The sequence below is a fragment of the Trypanosoma cruzi genome, genomic scaffold, assembly GCF_000209065.1.
Source record: "Trypanosoma cruzi strain CL Brener 1047053517107 genomic scaffold, whole genome shotgun sequence".
In the NCBI taxonomy this organism is placed as follows: Eukaryota; Euglenozoa; class Kinetoplastea; order Trypanosomatida; family Trypanosomatidae; genus Trypanosoma; species Trypanosoma cruzi.
This window is the reverse complement of record NW_001849428.1, coordinates 54,418-76,418: the sequence shown is the minus strand read 5'-3', so window position 1 is coordinate 76,418 and position 22,001 is coordinate 54,418. Positions and strand designations below refer to the sequence as shown.

Below are 22,001 nucleotides of genomic sequence, written 5' to 3'. Positions count from 1 at the left end.
TTATTCTATTTTGTATATATTTTTTCCACCTGCCTGCCTGCCTGTACGGATGCATGGCCTGTTGTTTACATGACTGCTGTGGACATCGCACCTGCGCATCTGTTCGCCTCCACCACATTCTTTTCTGTGTCCGGTGTCAATGTTGGCATGGGGGTGGGGGCGCAAACATCCCAGGAGAAGGCCGAGTCTTGTTTTCCGCCCGCAAACAGTAAAAACAAGAAGAAAAGAAGAGGGTAAAACACAAACTCACAAAATAAATAAAAAGTAAATTTCTCCACCTTTTTTGCCTCTTTTTTTTTTTTGTTTGTTGAGCACCTGCCGATTCACCGGCCCCCGCCCTCTCTCCAAAAAAAAAAAAGAATCGGGGGGGGGCACAGGCACATCACATCACACGAGTAAATCGCGAGTAATCAGCGGGAAGGGAAGGGAAGGGGCGCTGGCTGTTTAGTTTTTTTTTTGGATTTGCCTCCAGAACCGTCTCCTCCGTTTGTCCGCACACATCCGGCTTTTTTGTGGGCGTCACGGCGAGCGAAAAAAAAGAAAAAAAGAAGAGGGAGACGGCGGTGCAAAATGGGTGCCTTGCCGAGTCGAGAGACGCAGCGACGGGGGGTGTACAGTCACCGACATGGACGTAACCGGCGGAATGAGGTGGTTCTCATCCCACTTACCGCCGAGTTCTTTCCGGATGAACACTCTCCTCTTTTTGAGCGGCTCTACCAGGCACGGCACCACCGCACGGCGAAGTACTACTACCGTGCCGTGCGTCCTGCGAACACAGACTGGGATTCGGACTACTACTGCCAGACAATAGCGCATGCGTACGGTCTGGACCTGAGCGATCCTGATGGACCAGACAAGGACGGTCTGTTTGAGAAATCCTTCACGGACAGTATTGAGGGTCTTTATCATCGACTGATAAGAGAGACGGAATACTGCATGTGTGAATCGGATGAGGAGCTCAGGCAAAGATATATGGTGCAGCTGCAACAACAACAACAACACCAGCGGAAGCAGCAGCAACAACAACAAGAAAGACGGAGGTCCACTCGGCAATTTCCTAGCAGTACACATGAGGAATACTTTGGCACGGGGTTAAATGCCTACGTATCCGGCTACAGGGATGCTGTCATGTACATGCAAGGGAAGGAGCAACACACGCATCGAAACAAAGATGGCACACATGTGACGTCACCGGCCGCCTTTTATCTTCGTCCGGTTCCATGTGCCATTATTTCACGCTATGATGCCCAGAGGCCACATGCCGAGGAGGGGGTGGAGTTTCTTGGAACCACCGTGAAGGTGCTTGGAATGTTTGGACTCTTTCCCACAACCATTCCAATGACCGTCAATGGGGAGACCGTCGAGCAGCACATGCTGAAGGCCACTATGTTTGTGGATAAAGACGTTGGGGATCAAATTCTCGGTAATGTTGTGATGCTGGCGGTCCATATGTACGTTCGTCAGTGCTTGGAGGCACGAATAAGGGCACCATACATCCCGATGGTGCCATTTATTCTTCGTGTACCCATCTCCAACATTCCTATTTTACAATTTGTACGGGAGATGCGTGTGCGACTTCAAAGTCTGCTTGACGCCGGCACGCCTCGGAGTGGAGCGCGGCCGGTTCGCGGCGGATCGAGCGGCAGTGGCGGTGGCAAAGGGGGAAGTAGTGCGGTTGGTGGCAGCGGCGCTGCTTCCACCACTGACTGCGCGGATATTGGTGACACGTATGTGGGGAAATTCGATGCGGATGCATTTCTTTTTGAGGAAGACATACCGAGCGCGACGTCCCCACGGCAGCTCTTCGCAGAGCCGTCGGAGATGAAATGGCTGCGCAATCATACCAGTCAAAACACCAACCCGGAAGGAACATTGCCGATCCTCATGATGTCTGGTGTGAATGTTCAGACGACACCTTTGAAGCATCTTTCCATGACGAATATGTCACACGTGCGTCTCCCGGCGTGGGTGACAGAGGCATCCAATGAAGGCTCTCTTCCGAAAACGACTACGTCGCAACAACAAAAGCAGTCCAAATTGGCATTTCTTCTCGCTTGTCGTCGAAGTCGCTTTCGCATTTGGGTCGAGGATGGCCGGCTGTGTGTTTGGGCCAGTGCGGCATATGCTCGTCGTGGGTGCCTCCTCCTGGCGCAGCAGTTGTCGCTGACGGTGGATAGCAAGGCTTTTCCCTTGCCGCGCTTCTGGAATTACCGTGGCTTGCTGCGGGCTGGAATGACCGTGCCAGAACCAATGCTGCACAACGATGTGTTTGTCGTGGCGCACGACATGCCCTCTGTGGGGTTGTATCAGGGGGACATCTTGCGTTGCAGTACACCGCGCGAGATTGCAGAAAGACAGAAACAACAACAACAACAACAGCAGCTACTGTTATCGCAAATTAAACACTCCGGCGGCATGAATTCCACGGCGGCCACTTCGCCATCGTCTGAGGCGGCCTCCACGCGTCGAGGTTTTTCTAACTACGGGGTTCTGTCTGCGAAGGAGCCGCCAAGCCCGTCGGAGCAGTCAAGTCAGAAAGCGAACTACACCAGCAACCACACAAGCAACATCTTCCTGCAGGATCCCAAAGAGGCGCCGGTAGGCGCCTTTTGGGTGCATGTATCGTTTGACCGTGAGAATAGTGGGCCTTCTAACAGCGAGAAGCGGCGGCGTGGCAGTGCGCCGGAGGCACAGCAGTGTGACTTTATCTCGTACAGACAGACGAATGTGGAGGAGGTTCTCTTGTCGTGGATTAAGAAAATATGCATTCAGGCACGTGATTTCTTGGAGCCCGATGAGCACTGGGTGCGGGATCCGATCACACGGGCCCTGGTGCATGTGGACCGCTATGTCATTCGTCGAGTGGAACATGATGGCATGCGCTACTTCATTGGTATCACACCCCGTTTTGTTGGACAGCAACGGCGCCTGGAGAAGGTGCTTGTGGAGTTGAAGGCGATGCAAGGGGAGGATCCTTCGTATGCATGCGGGGATGGCAATAATGATGCGGAGGAGAACAGCGAGGCGGATGAGGGCAGCGCGCCGGAACAAGCATCGATGGTGCATGGAGGAGATGCATCCGTGGCATTGCTGGTGGAGGAGGTGGAGGAGGTGGAAGAGGAGGAGGAGACGACGATTCATGCATCGGAGGCAGTGCCGTCCACAACACAGGAGGGAGTCGCACCCTGTGAGGAATGCAATGACATGAACGTCCGTCTAAAATAAAAATAAAAATAAAAATAATAAGACTAGTTTACGCGTGACGGCATCTGCGCTAGACAGAGAAAGAAAGACAGAGAGGAGGAGGAGGAGGAGGAAATAAATGAACCAGGCAGCAGCAGTTGACGGAAAGACAAAAAAACACGAAATAAAAACAAAACAACAATAAACCAAACCAACCAACCAACCAAAGAAACAAAAAAACGGAACAGAAAGAACAACATGGAAGATGCAATGTGAGAAGGCCTCTCGAGTAGGAAGAGGGGCACGCATACATCACACCCACCCACACACACACACACACAGAAACTATATATATATATATATAAACCCATTTCAATTTTTTTTTTTCATTCTTTTGTTGTTGTTGTCGTTGTTGTTGTTTTTTTCCTTCTTCAGGGGTAAAAACAAAAGTCTAATAATATTACTAACGGACAGAAACAAGTATTTTTTGTTTTTTCCTTTGCGGATTTAGATTCATGTGCCATCTCTGTCTTTTTCTTTTTCTCTCTCTCTCTCTCTCTGTCTGTGTGTGTGTCCGTGTGTGTGTGTGTGTGTGTGGGTGTGTGTGGGTGTGTGTGGGTGGGTGTGTGTGTCATCACTTGCTGCATGCAGCGTCGTGTTTATTGGTGGGCCCAATTCATCCATCTGTATGGCATGTTTGCACATGTCTCTATTTTGCCTGCATGCATCTCAATTTCTCTCTATTTATTTATTTATTTATTATTTCCATTTTTGGGTCGATCCCCTTCTCTTTTCTGCCTCTCCCCTTTTTCTGCAGGGTGGGAATTATCCACGAGCCAACGGTAGGAGGAGAGAAACAGAAAAAAGTTTCTTTTTTAGAAAAAAAGAAAAAAGAAAAGAAAAGGGGAACTTCTCACTTTATTTTTCATTTTGATAGTTTTTTTTTTCTTTTCTGTATTTTAGTTTGAAAGGGGGCCACGGAGCGGGTGTTGCGGGTCACAGGCCGTCTTTGCATCCAAGGCCGCAGCCGTTGTTATAGCCGGCACGCAACCAGAAGGAGTGAAAGGTGAAAAGGAGCGCCTCTCCACCCCCCTCCATTTTTGTTTTTTGTTTTTCTCTTTCCCCCTTCTCCTTTTTCTGTCTCTTTCTCTCTCTTGGTTTTCTTTCAGCTCCTGCACGGAAGAGTGTTGGGGGACGCAACGAGGCGGGCGTAGTAGCAGCAGGCGAAAGAGAGAGAAAGTGTGTGTGTGTGTGCTTGTGTGTGAAAGGGCTGTACAGACAATCGCGTATCTCCTTCACATGCCGCACCAGCCGCAGTCAACCGGACAAATTGTCTGCCAGGGATGTCAAGTGACATTGGCGTACCCCATCGGCGCCCCCTCCGTGCGCTGCCCGATGTGCACAACCATCACCCCCGTGCAGCAGTTCAGTGTGACGTGTGTGTGCTGCCGCTGCATTCTTATTCTGCCACAGAACACAAGTCTTGCGATGTGCCCGCGCTGTCGAACCGTAATGAGCATCCCTGCAGGCATTCGCGAGGGTCTCACAAGCCAGAAGCCACCGAAGCAGTGCGTGTACATTGACCGTCCAGCCGTTGACGCGTCGGGTCTTTCTGTAGCTCATCTTTCTGTGGGAACCAAACTGGACGATGACCCCAACGCACCGGAAGTGACGCGACGACGATGAAGATGAGGACGGCAACGACGACATCTTCTTCTTCTTCTTCTTATTATTATTATTATTTAGGCGGAGCGGGAGGAAGTGGGAGGGGGAGGCACGGCTTCTGTAGAGCACGACACTCCATTCTCCACTCACTCCAACGAGAAGGGAAGGATCATATCATTCACCAAAGGGGGCTGTGCGGATGCGACAGGATTTTTTTTTTTTCTCCTGCACACACAAAAGGTGTAAGAACACGATAAAATAAAAAAAAAGGGGGGAGGGGAGCAGAAAAAACAAGGAACAGTCAGTGGCATGTTATGGAGAGGGAAGAAGATGCAGCGAAAAGACGAAAACGACAAGGACAAGGGCTGCTTGCATTTATATAAATACATGTGTATATTATTATATGTGTGGTTTATTTGTGGTCTGTTTGCTCCCTCCCTGGCCGTATCCATCAACAATTTTTTATTTGAACTTCTCTTCTTTTTTCCTTTTTTCCCCCGCTGCTGTTGTGGTTGGAACTATCAATGAGGGTGGTTGCCTTAAGGGAGGCCAGCCGGTAGAAACGGAAAAAAAAAAGAAAAGAAGGAAGGAAAGAAAGAAAGAAAAAAGTGAAGGAATGAAAAAAAGGGGGAACAAAATACATATATACATATATATGAATGCAGCAGCAAAACAGTTTCCAGTAATGCCCAGCACGAATGGCTGGTATGATAACCACCACGAATTCTGCTGCCGCCAAAACTATTACTAATAAAAACAGAAATCGTATGTGTATTACTCCAACGCTTATAGAATGAAGAAATGTCTTTTATTCCATTGTGCTTGCTTCCCCCCACTTCTTTTTTTTTTTCATCTTCTTTTTTTTTTTTTTTTTTTGCTGCTGCTTTTTTTCATTGCTGTTGTTTCACTCCCTTGAACAGCAGGGGGTCACCAGGAGTGAAGTACGGCTGCCGACATTTTGCCCCTTTGCTGGTGGTGAGATCTATCCCCATTTGCAGTGAGAAAGTCATTAGAAGGGAAATATATATATATATACCTTTACCTGCATTATTGCCGTGTATGTATGAATACATCACCGCATTGTAAAAAGGAGAAGAACAATAAAAGGATGCCTGAAACCACTGAACCTTCACAGATGCATTCAGACCTCCATGGTGGCGATAGAAGAAGGGACGGAACGCATGCGAGTGTGGTGGCTAAGGAGTCGTTGCTTCCTCCACATGTCCCGGTGAGTGTCAAATCACCAAAGAAAAATACGGTGGGAAATTCTTATGATGTTAGTGAGGAGCAGGTTTGTTTATCGCCAAATGCTGATGCACGGGGTCGATCTGTCGTTCGTCGTATTTGTGCGGAGGAAGAGGCGGCACGGCGAAGTCGTATTTGTTTGCAGCAGTTAGAGTCATGGAAGAACCTGCGCGTGAACGCGTGGAGGGAGCGGATGACGCTGCTCCGACCAGAGGAGCGGTCTGCGTCGCTGCAGAGTTTTAGCGCGCGCACAAGAGAGGACTATGATTCCAGCAGCGACCTGCCATCGCTGTCAGACTCCCCACCATGTCAGTGTGATCCTTTCAACCGCACACTGAGCCCGCCGCAGACGTCGGGGGCTCGAGCTCAGCGTAGCTCTCTCCTGGAGAAGTTCTACGAAGGCGAGGTAATGAGGGAGGCAAGGCGCCGCGTGAGGCGGGAGGAGCTGGAGCGGCAAACTCAAGAGGCCGCAGAGCGGCGTAAGGCTGAGGAAGAGAAGAGGCGACGTGAACGCGAGGCGGAGACGCGGCGCTGGATGGAGGAGATGGAGGCGCTGAGGCAGCAGGAGCGCGAAGCCCAGCAGCGGCTCCGGGATGAGTTGGTGCAGCGGGAGGAAGCGGAGGAGAACGCGCGTCGGGCCGCGGATCGCGCGAAAGGGGCCGAGGAGCGGCTGGAGTCTGTGCGGCGGGCCTACGATGGGGCCAAGGCGTCCAACAAGGACGCGCTGGATGGGCTGCAGTTACGTGCGCAGCAGGTGGAGATACTCTCGACGGAAATTCAACGCCTGAAAGACGCAACGGAGGCGCTGCAGCATCAACATACATTAGACGAGCGGCGGCAACAACGGCGAATCGAAGAACTCGAGCACGAGCTTGCCGCCGCCAGTCAAAGGGAGGCAACGGCCTCCAATTGCCTGAGAGAAACCCAGCGTGAGTTAGAGGAGTTGCGGCAGTCCTACGATGAAAAGGAGAAGGCAATGCGAGATGTGAATGCGTCTTTGCGACAAATGCAGCGCAGGACGGAAGACAACGAGCGACGGTTATGTGCGGCTACAAGTGCAGCAGAGGAGGAGGGCCGTCGGGCGGACGAACTGGCGCTGCAGTACAAGGAGGCACAACAAACAATGGAGGATCTTCGCATGGAGTTGCAGCGTTGCCGTGAAGACGCGACACAATCGCTGAAGGATCAGGCGGCGCGTTTTGAGGCTCTTATCGCAGCGAATGAGTCCGCCGCCGATGCTGCCCTGCGGCAGCTGCAGACAGATCTTGCCGCGTTTCGCCAACGATATGAAGAGCTGCGTCAGGAGCGGGTGGCTGAAAGCGCCGCAACCGAGGCGGAATTGGGAGCGCAGCAGCAGGAGGCAAGGCGGCTTCACGATAACATCAGCGAGTTGCAGAAAAGAATTGACGCCGATGCCGCAGAGTTGGCGGAATGCAGGCGAGAGTTGCAGGAGGAGATTTTGCGCAACGATGAGGCAGAGCGACTGCTGCGCAAGGCAGCTGCGGATATTTCAGCGATGAGTGCGGAGCTTTTGGAACTGCAGAAGGAAAGAGATGGGGGGAATTTACGGTGCGAGCGACTCGAGGCGGTGATACGCGATGCAAACAGCCAGGCGCAGCGTGCCAGGAGTGCCGTGAGCAAACAACAACCACTACAAAATCAGCAGCCTTGCATTAATGACACGGCCGCGTTGCGGTCTTTGTTCTTGCGGGATGGAAGAGAGACGGGCTTGCGCGACTTGCCAGAATTGCCTGCGCATGCGACGGGCGGGCACTCATCTTCTGCTCCGCAGGCGGGGACCAGTTGGCTTCAGCCGGTGGAGTCACAGGCATCCCGCCGCGATTTCTTGGCGAGGTCCGTCGGGCACGTGGACACGTCGCCGGACACGCGGCTACGGAGTTTAGCAGCGAAGGTGGATTATGCGGTGGAGGCAATGCTCTTCGCAAGAGAATACGCTCTTCGGAGGCCACGGCGAGAAGAAGAAGAACAGCAGCAGCAGCAACAACAACTCCTGACCTCTACCTCACCGCTTAGGGAAGAAACCTCCCGTGGGAGAGACCGCCGCCTTGCCGCGGAGTGCGTCGTGAAGCTGATGGAAGCCGTGACTCTGCTGAACGATTTATTGCAGACTGTCGAGCCGATCACTTCAGGAGATGCCACCGGCGTTGTGGGCCATGAGAAGAACTGCCGACTCGTGAAGCGCCTGAGGAAGCAGCGGGATATGCTGCACCTTCTGCTGGAGGAGATGCGGGATGTGGACACGTCGGGGCGGCGGCGTATGGCCTCTGCGGCCGTCCTTCGGTGTGACCCTCTCACTGAGCCCCTTGCGACCGCCGTAGCGGAGCGGCTGGGCACGGTGTTGGAGCGTCTTCAAAGCGGGGAGCCGTCTCGCACGAGTCATTCAACTGGCCACGCTGGCGGTGACGCTGGGATTCTAAAGGGCGACAAGATCACTTCATTCACATCGCCCTCACCTCGGATTCCTCGAGGAGTAAAAAATGATGATGATTGTGAAGTGGCGGCGAACGGTAGCGCCACGCGTCAACTTTACGTGAATGGAGGAATCCGTGGGCCAAACCCACGCCACACATTTGGTTTCACTGGGGGGCGCCTACAGGTGTCAAACAACGGCACACGTCTGCAGCGCCTGTTGCTTCCAGGTGTATTGGACACCATGACGGTCTCCGCGCTCGGGGCACTGGACCACCGAACAATTCTCACTGCGCAGCAGTCTGCTGCCCCGTCGTGTTTCGAGTACACAATACGGGTGTGTATGCATTGCGATGGTCTGCTTGTAGGGTTTGCTGACCGCTATCTGCCTCTGGAGGGGTTTGGCCCGGCGCAGAACTCATTGCGGTACACAAACTGCTACTATCTGCATTTGGGCCGCGGCACTTTATTTTGTCCGGCGCAGGGGATGGTGGACGTGCCGTACCGTGCGTTTCAGCGCGCTGTTCCTGGCATCACCACGAATGAACCGCTGAGTCACTGCAACAACAACAATGATGGCGCAACTACTAATACTACAAATAATAATGCCGCTGCTGTGCGTATCGGTGAGGAGATCAGCTGCTCTCTTGACACGGTGACGCAGACGATACGGTTCCGTCGGGACGATGTTGACTGTGGCGTTGCCTTTGAGCGTGTCAGCCTGAATCGATCGCTTTTTCCCGCTTTTGAGGTGAACTCACGGGGCTGTACGATAGAGTTTGTATGAGTGGAGAGGAGAAGGGGGGTAAAAGGCGGAATGGATGGACAAGCACTGCTGGATTCCTTTTGTTTTTGGTTTTCTCTTTTTTCTTACGACTTCTCTTTCTTACTTCATTTTTCTTTCTGTACATTATTTCTCTTTGGCGTAATAGGAGGCACTGAGGGATGAATTGAGAGGATTTCAAGCCACAGACGACGGATTTAAAAAGGCAGTGTGAGGGAAGATCTCTTTGTGACTGAATTCTTTTTTTTTTTTGTACTTTTTTTTGTTTCTTTTTTTCTTTCGGCTTGCAGCAGGATGACTGCATCGGTGCCGTTTTCTTCTCTCTGTTTTTCTTAGTGCACGTGTGTGCGTGTTCCGGATGGCCCGATTCCTCTCTCTCTCTCTCTCTTTCTCTCTTTCTCTGTGCACATGTCCATGCCGGTATGCATGCATGTACTGGATGGGAGGCAGACCCCACGTATGGTGATATACTCCTCCTCCTCCTCTTTCTCACCCCTTCTCTTTTGTTATGCTCTCGCCTTTACTTTTCAACACCGTTCACTCTGTCACTCTGTCGCTCTGTGTGTGTTTTGGCTGCACTCCGACAGGGCGACGAAGTAAAACCCTTTTAATAAGGGTCAACAAACAACACAACACAAAATAAAGATACAAAAAAAAGAAAAAACAACAAACAAAGAAACAGAGAGAAATATACGTTACATCACAATTATTTATTTTTTTATTTCTTTTTTTTTTCCTTTTTTGCGCATTTGCGTACGGACACTCGGGGATGCTGGGGGCGTTGGATCACACCACCACCGATGCCCTTCACAGCTTCCACGATGCGCTACAGCGGGCGCAACAGGCACTCCAGCAGGAGGAATTGCGCCTTGCCCAACTCACACAGACAGTTCGTCAGCAACAGGAGAGCAACCAGGCTAGACGCGACGCGATCCGAAGTCAACAGCAACCGCGCCTGGAGGCACTTCGACGGGAGATCATGCGGATCCGCTCTCTTTTGGAACGACAGAAGGAAGAGGCGGAGGCACAGCAGCAGCACGTTGAGGCGGTTCGGCGGCCGCGACGCGATGCAGAGGCCGAGAGCCATGCCCACAAGAACTCTTTGCAGCAACTGCAGCGGCAGTACCTCGCCAATTCCGCTGCTGTGCATGCCGAGTTACTGCAGTGGTGGCAGCCAAAGAACAGCCTCTTGTCTCTGGAGGCGCAGGTGGCGCGTAAAAGGGAGGAGGCGGCGGCCCTTCAGATGGATGTACAGACGCTACAAGAGAAGTTGCGTGAGTACACAGGGGAGCATAAACTGGGGACAGAGAACTCGATGGCGGAGACGACGGAGGACGAGAGAGACGGAGGAATGTACATAGCACATGCGGGCGAGAAGAAGGAATTGACAAATGACAAGGAGAACAGCGATGAAAGGATGAACTCACCGGCGTTGTTGGAGCAGAAACTCCTGCAGCAACGGGAGGAACTGGAGACATTTGTGCGTCACTCTACCGAAACACTGACGCTGCGGCGCGAGGATGTGGAGCAGCTGAAGACTCGTCTCAAACTACTCTGCGTCGACGTTGAGGCGGCGGATGCGGCGCAGCAGGTGGCTCAGCAGGAGTTTCACAGCGCTCTGAATCAACAGAGCGACACGCGGGCGCTCTGCGGCGTCTGTGGGAAGGAGATTTTATGCTCCTTCGTTTCGTAACAGATGCTGGAGGCATGGATCCTCTATATACATATATACATATATACATACATGTGTGTGTGTGTGTGTGTGAGGCAGAGGGGTGTTGGCATTCATTTGGCAGAGCAACCAACATAAATGCATACGGACATATTTATTTATTTTTATTTTTATTATTTTTGTTTGGGTGGCGTGGGGGTGGGGGAAAAATGTTTTGCCGGGCGGAAGGACGCCGTCTTCATTAAAGAAAGAATGAGAGCCGCACATGCGACCCCGTTGGTTTTTTTTTTTTTTTTTTTTGGGATTTTGTTTCTCACGTTGACATGCATGGTTTTTATTTTCCTCTCTTTTATTTTTCTTTTATACATTTTGTTGGCACCGCGCAGTGATTTCACGTCTCAACGCCGGCACACGCCTTCCCTTTTATAAATTCAGTGCGAAAACAGGAAAAAAAAAAAAGCCAACCAAAACAACAACAACAAAAGGAGAAACACTCGCACACGCATACACGCGCGTAGGACTGCAAGGAACCCACAAAAGAGGTGAAGAAACAACGAAGAAGGAAAAAAAGGAAAAAAAAAAAAAAGGAAAGAAGGCGGAGGAAAACCACACGGGAAGGGAGCAGACAACAGCAGCGCACACTTCATTTTTTTTTACGCGGACACTTCTTTTTTTCCGCTTCTCACTTCCCGGAGCCGGACGACGACAACACCGCAGGCCGCTCATTTCATCCAAAGACACAAACCCACACAAAAGAGAGGAAGTCAGCGGAGGACAAAATACAGGCAAAACCCCAAAGAAGAAGAAGAGAGGGGGGAAAAAAAAAAACAAAATTTTTTTATTGTCATTCTGCGCCCGAGAACTTTGACGTCGTTGCCGCCAATGTTTTTTCATCCCAGTGCGTTGAGTGGCACGTACGACTTTGGTGGCTCCCAGTTTGTTGCGCTCGGCATGTCGTACCCGCAACCCGCCCCGCCGCCAGTGGGCCACACCGACCACCCACCAGCGGAGATGCGGCTGGCGGCGCCGTCGTATCACACGTACCCACCAACACCGCCGTCATTTACGCAGGGCAGCAGCACAACGAGTTATCCCGGCGGCGTGCCCGCTCCACACGTCATCAGCCACGCCAGGCAAGACAAGAGCAACAATAGAAAAGGATCCAGGCAAGAGTGCGAAAGCAACTTGACGAGCCGTGATACATCGCCTGGGATCCTTTCGGGCAGTGGGTGGGGGCTCACCATGCGGTCATCCATGAGTTCTACCGTCTCGCCGATGAGTACACCGCCTATTTACGTCGTCTTGCAACCTTCGCCTTCGCAGAACCCGCGGATGGCTGCAGCGCCTGGCAATTTTGTGAGTTTGCCCCCGCAAGCTACCCTTGTCGCATCCAATCCTTTGTCGAAGGAGAATGGCACCAGATATGAACTTGGCGAGTGGTACGAGGGGGTTGTGAAGCGCTACAATCCGATGCGTGGCTTTGGCTTTCTCACGGCCACACATCACCTCAAGGTCATCTCACCTTCGATCCCCCTTCGGCCACAGCCCCAACAACAACAGCGGCAGAAATCCACGACGACAGCAACGAAAACAACAGTACCACCAACAACGACAGCAGGGGGTGTCGCCACGCAGCTGAAGACGTTGGATGCGAAGGATGACATTGACACGGGGGTGAAAGCGCATGTGGTGCGCACGCCGGTATCCGTTGGGGATATTTTTGTGCATCAGTCTTACATTCAAATGCAAGGCTTCCGTGCACTTTCAGTTGGAGACAAGGTTGTCTTTCGCATTGGTGTTCTGCCGGGAAAGAAGGCTCATCAAGCCGTCTCTGTGCAGCGTACGCAGGAGTCTGGGAAGAATGTGGCAGCGACAGCTTCAGCTTCAAAAGGGGATACTGAGAAGCAGAGATCCACGGAAGAAAAACCGGCTATTCAACAGCCTGCTGCGCCTTTATTCCACACCCGCCAATCTCTGGAGGAGTTGCTGCAGAACTTGGCGAAGAATAACACGAGTCATGACGGAGAACCGGCAAGTGAGCTGCCTCTTTCTATGCACTCCCTGAATGCAGAAATGCGGGTGGAGGACGGCATGGAAGGGTGTAGCCTGCCAACACCCATGTTCAACCGCAACTTTGCTTCCTTCGGGGCCACAAACGCCTTGGATGAACCGGAAACTCTCTCCTACACCAATACAGAGATGGATTTACCAGACGATGACGAGGTGTGTGACTTTCTCGCCACATTTGGTGGTAATTGAACCGACAGGAGCGTGAAAAAAAAACAAACAAAAAAAAAAGGAAAAGATAAAACGGAGGGTGATGGCAAAAGTATATTTTGAGCTTTTTTTTTTTTTTTTGTTCTCTTTACACATTTTTTTTTTTTTTTTAAATTTGATTTGTATTTATATATATATTTATATATAAAAAGTTATTTATTTATATTTATACATATAGCTGGACATATATATAAATACATACATTTTATACATATGTGTACGCGCGGATAGACATGCACATACAACAATAACAACGACAAAAATTCTTTTTTTTTTTTTTTACCCTCCCCCTTCAATCCACTTTTTCTTTTTTTTAGTTTTGTTTTTCCCTTGCCCATTATCTTTTTTTTTTTTTTTTCTCCCTCTCTTTCTCTCTCTCTTCTGTCTATGTGCTGCCAGGTGGTTGCAATCGATCTATGTACTTCTGTGTGTGTGTGTGTGTGTGCTGTCATTCTGCCAATTCCCGGTTGCCGCCTCAGCAGGTGCCCCATGCGCATAGCCACAGTGGTGTTATATATAGAGAGGAGGAGGAGGAGGAGGAGGTACTGAAGGGGGAGGGGAGGAATAAAGACATGCACACAGGGCAGAGGAGAGAAAAAACAGACAGACAGGGAGAAGGGAGAGTGAGCCACATATATATGTATATGTGTGCATGTATGTATATGTATGACATCTATGAAAGTACCATTTCTATTTTTATTTTTATTTTTATTTTTATTTTTATTAAAGGATCACGTTTATCATCTATACACATTACACATACACCCACCTTCCCACCTCCCCAAAAACAGCTGCCCCCCTCGTTGTTTTTTTTTTTCTTTTTTCTTCTTTTGGGTTATTTATGTATAATTGCATCCATTACACGCCCACCTATACTTGCCTGTTTGCCTGTTTGCCCGCCTGCCTGCCTGCCTGTATGTGTGGTTGTGTGGTGGCAGGGATGGCAGGAAGGAAGGGAGGAGTTTATGAATGGACATGAAAAGAAAGACGAAGGAGATACCTGTATATATATACCTGTATATTAAACGAGAGAGAGAGAGAAGGGAGAAAGGACACATCCATACACACACGCACATGCACGTGCACAATGCACAGGCATTTGTATTTACGGCGTGCATGAACGGAGCCCCTTTTATATAAAAAAAGAGAGAAAAAAAAAAGGAAAAGAAAAAAAAAAGGAAAAGATTATCAAAAGGAAAAAACAATATGAAAATAAAAGAAATGAAGAAATTAATTAATTAATTGAGGATGAAAGAAGGAAAGAAGGAAGAGAGAGATGTATTGGAGACGGCCACACACACACACACACACACGTCACGTGAATAAATAAATAAATAAATAAAAAAAAAAAAGGGGTGCCGGTGAGAGGAGGGGGACAAAAGAACGAAAGAGAGGCGATGACTATTAATAATATGGTGACGACGATGACTGTACATAAGTGCCTCTGTAATGTACGCAAACATGTGCGGGGAACACGCTGTTGTGGGGTGGCGAATGAATGAATGAAAGAAAGAGGGGATTGGATTGGAGACCCTTCAGAAAAAACAACAACAAAAAAAAAAGAGGAGGAATTGGGGGAGTTGTCGTGTGGGATGTCAACACCGCGTGGCTGCACAACTGCCCCTTTTCCTCCTCCTTCCCTCCCCCCCCCTTCAGTACTTCCCTCTCTCTTTATATGCTGCAGGGGCTCCTGCTGCCTCTGCCTCTCCCCCTTCCATTCAACGCGGGAGGAGGGGCGCAGCGGCGGCGATGATGACAACAAAACAAACAAACGAAAAAAGTAGTAAACATGAGCGTCAATTAGAAGAAATGAACAAAATTTTTTTTTTATTTTTACTTTTACTTTTAAAAAAGATGGCCAAACAACAAAACAAAAAAAGTTTTTTTTCATATGTTTTTTCTTTTTTTTCTTTTTTCCCGCACACACACAAATACACACAAAAAAACAAAATTGTATGGACGTTTATAAATAACCCCTCCCTTTTTTTTTGGCGTGGCTGCGAACCAAACACACAGACAGACACACAGACAGACAGACAGACAGACAGACACAAAGAAAAAAGGAAAAAAGACATTACATGTACATTTTGTACGAATGTTTTATTTCCAAATGTACATGCGTGCTAGACATTGTTGAGATGATGTATAGAGATACAAGTATACATAACACTGTTCTGTGATGACTGCCTCCCTTTCTCTCTCCCCTCGTGTGTCAATACACAGACATACACATACACATACATACACATATATGTATATAGCAGCCACACACATGTATATATTACTTATATATGAGGAGAGGGAGAGCGAGAGGAGGGAGGAGTAAAAATAATAAATAAAAAAAAAAAAAAAAGAAAATGGATGAGTAAGGATCATACATTTTAAAGAACCTCATTTATGCCTCTTTGCTTTTTTTATTTATTATTTATTATTTATTTTTTCTTTTGTGGTTTGATTTGATCTTATTGTGCCGTTTATTTTTATTTTATTTTTTTGTTTTGTCCTTTCTATTTCTGCTTGATTGTACGTGTCTTTTACAAAATTTTCTTTTTTCTTTCTTTTTTTTTTTTTTATTGGATTTTTGGCTCTTTTCCATTGATTGTGATTTATTCGTTTTTCTTTTCTGGTGGGGCGGCGGGGTGGGTGGGTGGGTGGGTGTGTGGGGGGGATGACTTGTCGTTATGATCCCACGGGACGACACCGCCTTCTGCGTATTTATTTGTGTTTTTGTTTTCCCCTCCACCACCCTCTTTTTTTTTTTTTTTGTTCCTCTTCTGCCGCGCTGTTCTTCCATTCAGGCGTTCCGTTCGGGGACGTGTTGCATGGCGAGGGCACACATGTGCACACAAATACACACGGCAGAGAGAGAGAGAGAGAGGAAGAAAATCATGCGTCAGCGTGCGGCATGAATATATACATGAATATACATATGTGTGTGTAACGGCATGCAGTGTGGCATGGACAGGGGCAGTGTGCCTACACAATGGGGGAGGGGGAGAGAGAAGGGGTCATATGTGCACTCTACCTGTATGTATGTATATGTATGTATACGTATGTACATCGGGGTGTCCAATGACGGTGTGTTTGCCTGTTTTGTCTATTAGGCTCCAGCAATATTGATGATGGATGAAGTGATATCTTGGCACCGTTGGTTTTTTCTTTTTTTGCCTTTATTATTGAAACCTCGTTCTCTTTTTTTTTTTCCCTTTTGTTATTATTATTATTATCTTTTTTTGATGTACTTTTCTTTTCTTTTTTCTTTCTTTTTTTTTTTTTCCCTTTTGTTTTGTTGTTGTGTTTTATTTTATTTGACATTCCCAGCACGCATCTCGGTGTGTGGGTGCGTGTGTGTTCCTCCGCTTCACTGCTTCTCCCCCCCCCCCCTGTTTGACGGGGCATTCATCCAATAAAAAAAAAACAACAAAAAACAAACAAAAACAAAAGCGCACACGGACACGTGTTATTTCCCTCGTGAGTTTTATTTACTTTTATGCGTTTTTTTTTTTCTTTTTTTTTTGTGTGTTTTGCGGGTCGGGTGGGGGTTGTGGACGCGGGATTTGAAACTTCTTTTTTTCTTCCTTCCGGTTCTCCCCTCGTCGCGATTTTTATTTTACTTTTTTTTTTTTGTGTGTTTTGTGTTTTGTGTTCACTTCACTTCCCCTCCTTTTCTCACACTTGTGGCGGTAACACACACCCACAGGCAGGCGGGCATGGAGGCTGTGAGTGAGTGTGTGAGTGTGGCCGCTTTGAGGGACGGATGGCTGACGATGCGTGGGAGCGGGGCGGATTGTTATGAAACCCTCCTTTTCCTGCCTCCTTCCCTCTTATATAAAAATATATATATATATATGTGCTCCGCATTTACTTTTTTTTTTTTTTTCTCTTTTGTTTTTATTGATTTATTTTTGTGTTTTCCGCTGGCCATTTACTTTTTCCCCCCCCCTCTCCCTCCGGCGTTCATACATCCGCACAGAGAGATATACAAATATATATTATACACCGTGTGTATATATGTGTGTGTGTGTGTGGGATGATTGGATTTATTTTATTTTTATTTTTTTTTTCTCTCTCTCTCTCTTTCTCTTTATATATATGCGATGTCAATAATAAAAACAAATGAATATAAATATATATCGGAAGGCAACAAAACAACAACAACAAAAAATGGATGGACGGACGTGTGACAAGGGGAGAGCGGGACGGTGAGGGAGCGAAAAGGAAATGGTCAGTTGGGCAGTGACATCTGTCTGTTTGTGTGTGTGTATGTTTGTGTGTATGTATGCACTCAATCTGCCTCTCCCCCTCCCTCTTTGTGTGTGTGTACATATGCATGACGCTACATGAGTGTGGCGGTGGCGTTGATGCCTCGTAAAGGAAACAACAACAAAAAAAAAAAAAAAAACAGAAGCGGAAAAGAGAAGGGAGGGGATGTGGTGGGGAGATGCTCTTGTCCTTTTCTCCTTTTTTTCTTTTTTTGTCCCCCAGCAAGAGAAATAAGACTTTGACCCACACGTACTGTGACACAACGACAATGAACGGTACGGTGCAACGGCAGCGAGAGGGAGAGGAAGCGGGGGGAGAAGGAGGAGGATGAAAGGAAGAAGACAATAAACAGGACTAATACATATGCATTTCTATCTGTTTTTTTTTTTTTTTTTTGGTGAGGGATGTGGAAGTGAATATTGGGGGAGTGACGCAACAACACATATATGCACACATGTACATGTGCAGGGAGGCGGTGGGGAGGTGGGGGGGAGAAGCGGCAGTCGTGCCTGAGGAGACACATAAGTACACGTGCGGTGCGAATTGAGTAATTGCATGTGTGCATGTGTGTGGTGGGAAACCCCGTCTCTCTGTTTTTGTGCGCCACGAAGGATTGAATCGACACATACATGCACACATAAATATATACACACATAAATATAAATATACCGCCAGCCCCTCCATTTTCCTCTCGCATAACTCAACTTGAATTTCTTTTTGTTTGTCTTTTTCCACATTTTTTTTTTCTTTCTTTCTTTTTTCTGGTTTGCCCGTTATTTACATTTTTTATTTTTATTTTTATTTTTATTTTTATTATTGATCGGAGCAGCACAGTGGCGGTGTGTGTTTTTGTGCGGGGCGCCTCCCTTTCACTTTACGTGCGGCACGGGACGGATGAAAGTAGTGAAAAACAAAAAATAAATTAAAAAAAAGAGGAAGGAGAATACATGTATTTATGTGTGCTGGTATGTAATTATATACATATATATATATTTGTGTGTGTGTGTGTGTATGTGTGTGTGGGGGGGGAGCGGCACGGGGCGGTTACTTTGGGAAGTGGCCATGAGGGAGAGAGAAAGGGAGGGGTGTGACAGGTGGCGCCCGTATCTTTTTTTTTTCTTTTTTTGTATTTATTTGTTTGCTTTCATAACTTCTTTCTTTTGTCGTGCCATCGCGGCTGCGCATTACGCACTGACATCGTGGATCCATGAGAGTTTACATGCCGCCTTTAATAAATTTTTTTTTGTTTGATTTTTATTTGGCTTCTGCGTGGTGTCACGGTCATGGAGTGTCCCTTTTGATGGCCGCTCAGCCGTGAAAAGAGGGGTGGAGAGGCGGAGGTGCCTGGCGTGTGCATGCACTCTTTTTTTTTTTTTCTTCTTCCTTTCCATTTTCCTCTTGCTTGTTGTGGCTGGGGAAATTGTCCAGTAGTCATCGTTACTGTGCCATCATCGGTGCTCCAGCGGAAAAGAGGGGGGAAAAAGAAGGACAGGAGTTGTAGGCTTTGCAAGAGGCGCTGTGTGTGTGTGTGTGTGTGGGAGGAGAGCAACACCTGGGCGTGACGGCAGCGCAGTGCTGGTGTCGTGTAGTGCGCCTGTAGGTCTGGCCCTTGTTGATTGACGGCCACGTGTCGTGCTTACACAAACGTAAAAAAAAAGAAATAAATGGACACTGTCGACCCGAGAGGCACTCAAGGAGAGAGTGAGAACAACGGCAACAACAACAACAACGGCAACGGCAACGGCAAAGAAGGCGGCGGCGGCTCCCAGGCGAAGGCGACGAGCGAAAAGAATGTCGAGACGGTGCGACGTGTGTTCACACCAAAGTGCCTGAAGTGCGGGGTGACGTTTCCGTCCCCGCGGAGGACGATTCCGCCGAAGCGCTGGGAATGCCCCACGAAGGGCTGCGGCGGGAAGCTGTGGCAGCCGGACGATGCATCGCAGGTGTGCGATGTGTGCGGGGCGATGGTGGCACGCTTCACCCGACATCACTGCCGTCGTTGTGGCTATCTGACATGCTCCAAATGCCTGAAATTTAAGACGATCCTCACCGAATGGTCGCTGACGGAGAAGCAGCGTGTCTGCCGTCGCTGTGCGGTGCCTGCGGTGCCAGTAGCGATATCGGGATGGCTGCTGAAACTTGGCCAGCGTGCCACCTTCTTTGGGGAGAAGCTACACATGCGATACTTTGAGCTGCGTGGGACCGTGTTGCTCTACGGCAGGGCGAAGAGTAACGGTGAGGCCGATGAGGGGTTGACATCTGTGTCCCTTCCGAAGGATGCACGGCGGGGACGAGGTACAGGCAGCGGCATTAGTACAAGTGATGGTGCCAACAGCAGCTCCAGCAATAGTCATATGAATAGTAAAAATAATAACAACAATAACAACTGCGGTAGTAGCAGCAGCAGCAGTAATGCCCAACCAACCAATTCGATTCTCACTGGACAGATTGACATTTCCGGGGCGAAGGTGATGGACGTGGCGATTCACCCACATGCCTTTTGTATCGTTGGTCCATTTCTGCCGCGCGGCTACGTGCTCTCTGCTTCTAGTCAGGCCGCGAAGACGCAGTGGGTGGAAGCCATCCGGGAGCAGGTGCGGAAGGCACATCAGCAACGTGGGGATGAGGAATTTGAGGATGACTTGGAGAGTACGGAGAAGGTGCTGTACGCAGGAAGTGGTGCTGATAAAAATGTAAATGTGTCTATGCGAGACTTTGAGCTGCTGACGGTTATTGGGTTGGGCAGCTTTGGGCGTGTGATGCGAGCCAGGCACAAGGCGACGGGAAAGATTTACGCTTTGAAAATCCTCGACAAGGATCAGGTGGTTCAGCATCATCTGGTGCCCCACACGAATGCCGAGAAGCTCATCCTCAGCGAGATCTCCCACCCGTTTGTGGTGAAGCTTTACTACGCCTTTCAGACGAAGCGACATCTCATTCTTGTGCTGGAGTTTCTGTGCGGCGGGGAACTGTTCTTCCACTTGCAACGCTGCAAGCGGTTTGATGAAAATCGTGCACGCTTCTACACGGCGGAGATTGGTATGGCGGTGGAGTACATCCACAGCAAGAGTGTTCTCTACCGCGATCTGAAGCCGGAGAACCTCGTGCTAGACCGCGAGGGACACGTGGTGCTGACGGACTTTGGCCTTGCGAAGCGTGACGTGGCGGAAGACGTGCGGACCCACACCTTCTGCGGCACCCCAGAGTACATGGCGCCGGAGCTGGTGAAGAAGTCCGGCCACACCACCGCCGTCGACTGGTGGAGCCTCGGGGCCTTTTTGTACGAGATGGTGGACGGCATGCCGCCCTTCTACTCACCGAACGTGGCGGAGATGTACGAGATGATTCTGCACAAGCCGCTTGTCTGTCCGGCGAGGTTTTCGCCTGAGCTGAAGTCACTCCTGGGACGCCTGCTGGAGAAGGACCCTTTGAAGCGCATGACGAGCGGCGAAGAGTTTCGTGCCCACCCGTTTTTTAATGGACTTGACTTTGACAAGCTTCTGCGGCGCGAGATACGACCGAAGTTTGTGCCGGATGTCAGACGCAACGACCTCCGGTACTTCGACAAGCGATTCCTGCATGAGAGCACGAAGATCGCACAGTTGGATCAGCCGTGCGACCCAAGTGACCCAGTCAGCCGCGCATTTGAGGGGTATGAGTTCAACGTTCACGTGCCCACGACGCAGCCCGCGATGGAGGAAAAACGTGATGATATCGACAGTCATGATGACGACGGCGGCGACGTGAAGGACGGGGGAGGAGATGCCACACACACGGCGTGAGGTGGGACCGTTGGACAAGGGCAGGGAACACATAAATGTAGCCTCCATACAGAATATACACATACATGCGTGCCTTGCTGGGTTGTGCCGAGACTTTCTCCACACACACATTTACAGACAACCGGAAAGGAAACGCGCATGGGATTTATATAGCAACCGTAGGAAGAGACAAAGAACATGTGAATATGAAAGTGCGGCGTGTCGTCTTTTTTTTTTTTTTTTCTTGTGGTTGTTTTCTGCGCAACACCCGTCATGAGACTTCATCGATCTCATCCCTCGACTTCCGGTGCACATTTATGCTGTGTGAATGGTTACAGGCCTGCCCCTTATTTGTAGTTTGCAGCATAAATTTTATTAACGATATCGCGAGCTCCGTTTGGTCTTTTTTTTTGTTTGTTTACGTATTTATTCTCCTCTTTTTTTAATTATTATTTTATCTGTGAGGAGTCCTGCTTGCTTCCACTGAACGAAACCCCCTTTTTTTCTTCATGTATGCTTCTGCTTTCTTGCCACTTTTCTTTTTTTTCCACTCTGTGTCTAAATGCCTGCTTGTGGTTGCATGCGGACAATACTGCCATCTCCTCTTGTTTCCCCTTACAGTGTGTGCCTCCTTCTTCTCTTTCTTTCCCTCTCCGTTTTGGCATGCGATGAGCGTAGGAAGTCATCGGCCGGCATTAGCGTGAGGCGGTGGGAAAGCGCA

The 22,001-nt window shown here is 49.1% G+C and overlaps 6 protein-coding genes across 6 annotated transcripts, besides 74 other annotated features; all 6 read left to right on the top strand.

Moving 5' to 3' along the window:
- Positions 1-2,073: part of a sequence feature (heterozygous, non-Esmeraldo-like haplotype) that runs on past the window's edge.
- On the top strand, positions 571-3,225 carry Tc00.1047053508965.100 (hypothetical protein, conserved; the record flags this gene model as incomplete). Its single annotated transcript, XM_810051.1, has 1 exon — positions 571-3,225. The coding sequence occupies one exon, from the start codon at positions 571-573 to the stop codon at positions 3,223-3,225; it is 2,655 nt and encodes an 884-aa protein (XP_815144.1).
- Positions 985-1,029: a microsatellite.
- Positions 2,074-2,739: a sequence feature (areas merged during assembly that could not be assigned to a particular haplotype. This can correspond to areas where the two haplotypes were merged or to regions with more than two copies in the genome that were merged during assembly.).
- Positions 2,740-7,372: a sequence feature (heterozygous, non-Esmeraldo-like haplotype).
- Positions 3,096-3,129: a microsatellite.
- Positions 3,219-3,243: a microsatellite.
- Positions 3,298-3,317: a microsatellite.
- Positions 3,350-3,440: a sequence feature (T-rich).
- Positions 3,486-3,524: a microsatellite.
- Positions 3,578-3,603: a microsatellite.
- Positions 3,707-3,742: a microsatellite.
- Positions 3,743-3,815: a microsatellite.
- Positions 3,925-3,944: a microsatellite.
- Positions 4,061-4,087: a microsatellite.
- Positions 4,282-4,350: a sequence feature (GA-rich).
- Tc00.1047053508965.94 (hypothetical protein, conserved) lies at positions 4,483-4,869 on the top strand (the record flags this gene model as incomplete). Its single annotated transcript, XM_810053.1, has 1 exon — positions 4,483-4,869. One exon carries the CDS (start codon positions 4,483-4,485, stop codon positions 4,867-4,869), a length of 387 nt encoding a protein of 128 aa, XP_815146.1.
- Positions 5,414-5,475: a sequence feature (CT-rich).
- Positions 5,685-5,724: a microsatellite.
- On the top strand, positions 5,912-9,310 carry Tc00.1047053508965.90 (hypothetical protein, conserved; the record flags this gene model as incomplete). Its single annotated transcript, XM_810050.1, has 1 exon — positions 5,912-9,310. The coding sequence occupies one exon, from the start codon at positions 5,912-5,914 to the stop codon at positions 9,308-9,310; it is 3,399 nt and encodes a 1,132-aa protein (XP_815143.1).
- Positions 7,373-10,238: a sequence feature (areas merged during assembly that could not be assigned to a particular haplotype. This can correspond to areas where the two haplotypes were merged or to regions with more than two copies in the genome that were merged during assembly.).
- Positions 9,545-9,587: a sequence feature (A-rich).
- Positions 9,678-9,709: a microsatellite.
- Positions 9,927-9,990: a microsatellite.
- Positions 10,014-10,050: a sequence feature (A-rich).
- Tc00.1047053508965.80 (hypothetical protein, conserved) lies at positions 10,077-11,000 on the top strand (the record flags this gene model as incomplete). The annotated part of the gene is made up of 1 exon (XM_810049.1): positions 10,077-11,000. One exon carries the CDS (start codon positions 10,077-10,079, stop codon positions 10,998-11,000), a length of 924 nt encoding a protein of 307 aa, XP_815142.1.
- Positions 10,239-10,422: a sequence feature (haploid, non-Esmeraldo-like haplotype).
- Positions 10,423-10,457: a sequence feature (heterozygous, non-Esmeraldo-like haplotype).
- Positions 10,458-11,206: a sequence feature (areas merged during assembly that could not be assigned to a particular haplotype. This can correspond to areas where the two haplotypes were merged or to regions with more than two copies in the genome that were merged during assembly.).
- Positions 11,025-11,053: a microsatellite.
- Positions 11,053-11,072: a microsatellite.
- Positions 11,130-11,160: a sequence feature (AT_rich).
- Positions 11,207-16,640: a sequence feature (heterozygous, non-Esmeraldo-like haplotype).
- Positions 11,260-11,279: a microsatellite.
- Positions 11,515-11,573: a sequence feature (T-rich).
- Tc00.1047053508965.70 (hypothetical protein, conserved) lies at positions 11,862-13,238 on the top strand (the record flags this gene model as incomplete). Its single annotated transcript, XM_810048.1, has 1 exon — positions 11,862-13,238. The coding sequence occupies one exon, from the start codon at positions 11,862-11,864 to the stop codon at positions 13,236-13,238; it is 1,377 nt and encodes a 458-aa protein (XP_815141.1).
- Positions 12,528-12,596: a microsatellite.
- Positions 13,254-13,290: a sequence feature (T-rich).
- Positions 13,322-13,367: a sequence feature (A-rich).
- Positions 13,380-13,476: a microsatellite.
- Positions 13,520-13,639: a sequence feature (A-rich).
- Positions 13,682-13,701: a microsatellite.
- Positions 13,778-13,799: a microsatellite.
- Positions 13,889-13,924: a microsatellite.
- Positions 13,943-13,981: a microsatellite.
- Positions 14,121-14,175: a microsatellite.
- Positions 14,395-14,439: a sequence feature (T-rich).
- Positions 14,549-14,569: a microsatellite.
- Positions 14,578-14,607: a microsatellite.
- Positions 15,075-15,104: a microsatellite.
- Positions 15,137-15,172: a sequence feature (A-rich).
- Positions 15,262-15,307: a microsatellite.
- Positions 15,472-15,549: a microsatellite.
- Positions 15,581-15,614: a microsatellite.
- Positions 15,661-15,769: a sequence feature (A-rich).
- Positions 15,799-15,828: a microsatellite.
- Positions 15,894-15,924: a microsatellite.
- Positions 16,444-16,544: a sequence feature (A-rich).
- Positions 16,641-17,375: a sequence feature (areas merged during assembly that could not be assigned to a particular haplotype. This can correspond to areas where the two haplotypes were merged or to regions with more than two copies in the genome that were merged during assembly.).
- Positions 16,733-16,782: a sequence feature (A-rich).
- Positions 17,081-17,106: a sequence feature (AT_rich).
- Positions 17,117-17,170: a sequence feature (A-rich).
- Positions 17,258-17,284: a microsatellite.
- Positions 17,296-17,342: a sequence feature (A-rich).
- Positions 17,376-18,281: a sequence feature (areas merged during assembly that could not be assigned to a particular haplotype. This can correspond to areas where the two haplotypes were merged or to regions with more than two copies in the genome that were merged during assembly.).
- Positions 17,501-17,538: a microsatellite.
- Positions 17,632-17,670: a sequence feature (T-rich).
- Positions 17,810-17,860: a sequence feature (CT-rich).
- Positions 18,141-18,188: a microsatellite.
- Positions 18,230-18,282: a sequence feature (A-rich).
- Positions 18,282-18,520: a sequence feature (haploid, non-Esmeraldo-like haplotype).
- Positions 18,303-18,334: a microsatellite.
- Positions 18,514-18,541: a microsatellite.
- Positions 18,521-21,797: a sequence feature (heterozygous, non-Esmeraldo-like haplotype).
- Positions 19,037-19,056: a microsatellite.
- Tc00.1047053508965.60 (rac serine-threonine kinase, putative) lies at positions 19,184-21,301 on the top strand (the record flags this gene model as incomplete). The annotated part of the gene is made up of 1 exon (XM_810047.1): positions 19,184-21,301. The coding sequence occupies one exon, from the start codon at positions 19,184-19,186 to the stop codon at positions 21,299-21,301; it is 2,118 nt and encodes a 705-aa protein (XP_815140.1).
- Positions 19,226-19,266: a microsatellite.
- Positions 19,821-19,931: a microsatellite.
- Positions 21,718-21,738: a sequence feature (AT_rich).
- Positions 21,798-22,001: part of a sequence feature (areas merged during assembly that could not be assigned to a particular haplotype. This can correspond to areas where the two haplotypes were merged or to regions with more than two copies in the genome that were merged during assembly.) that runs on past the window's edge.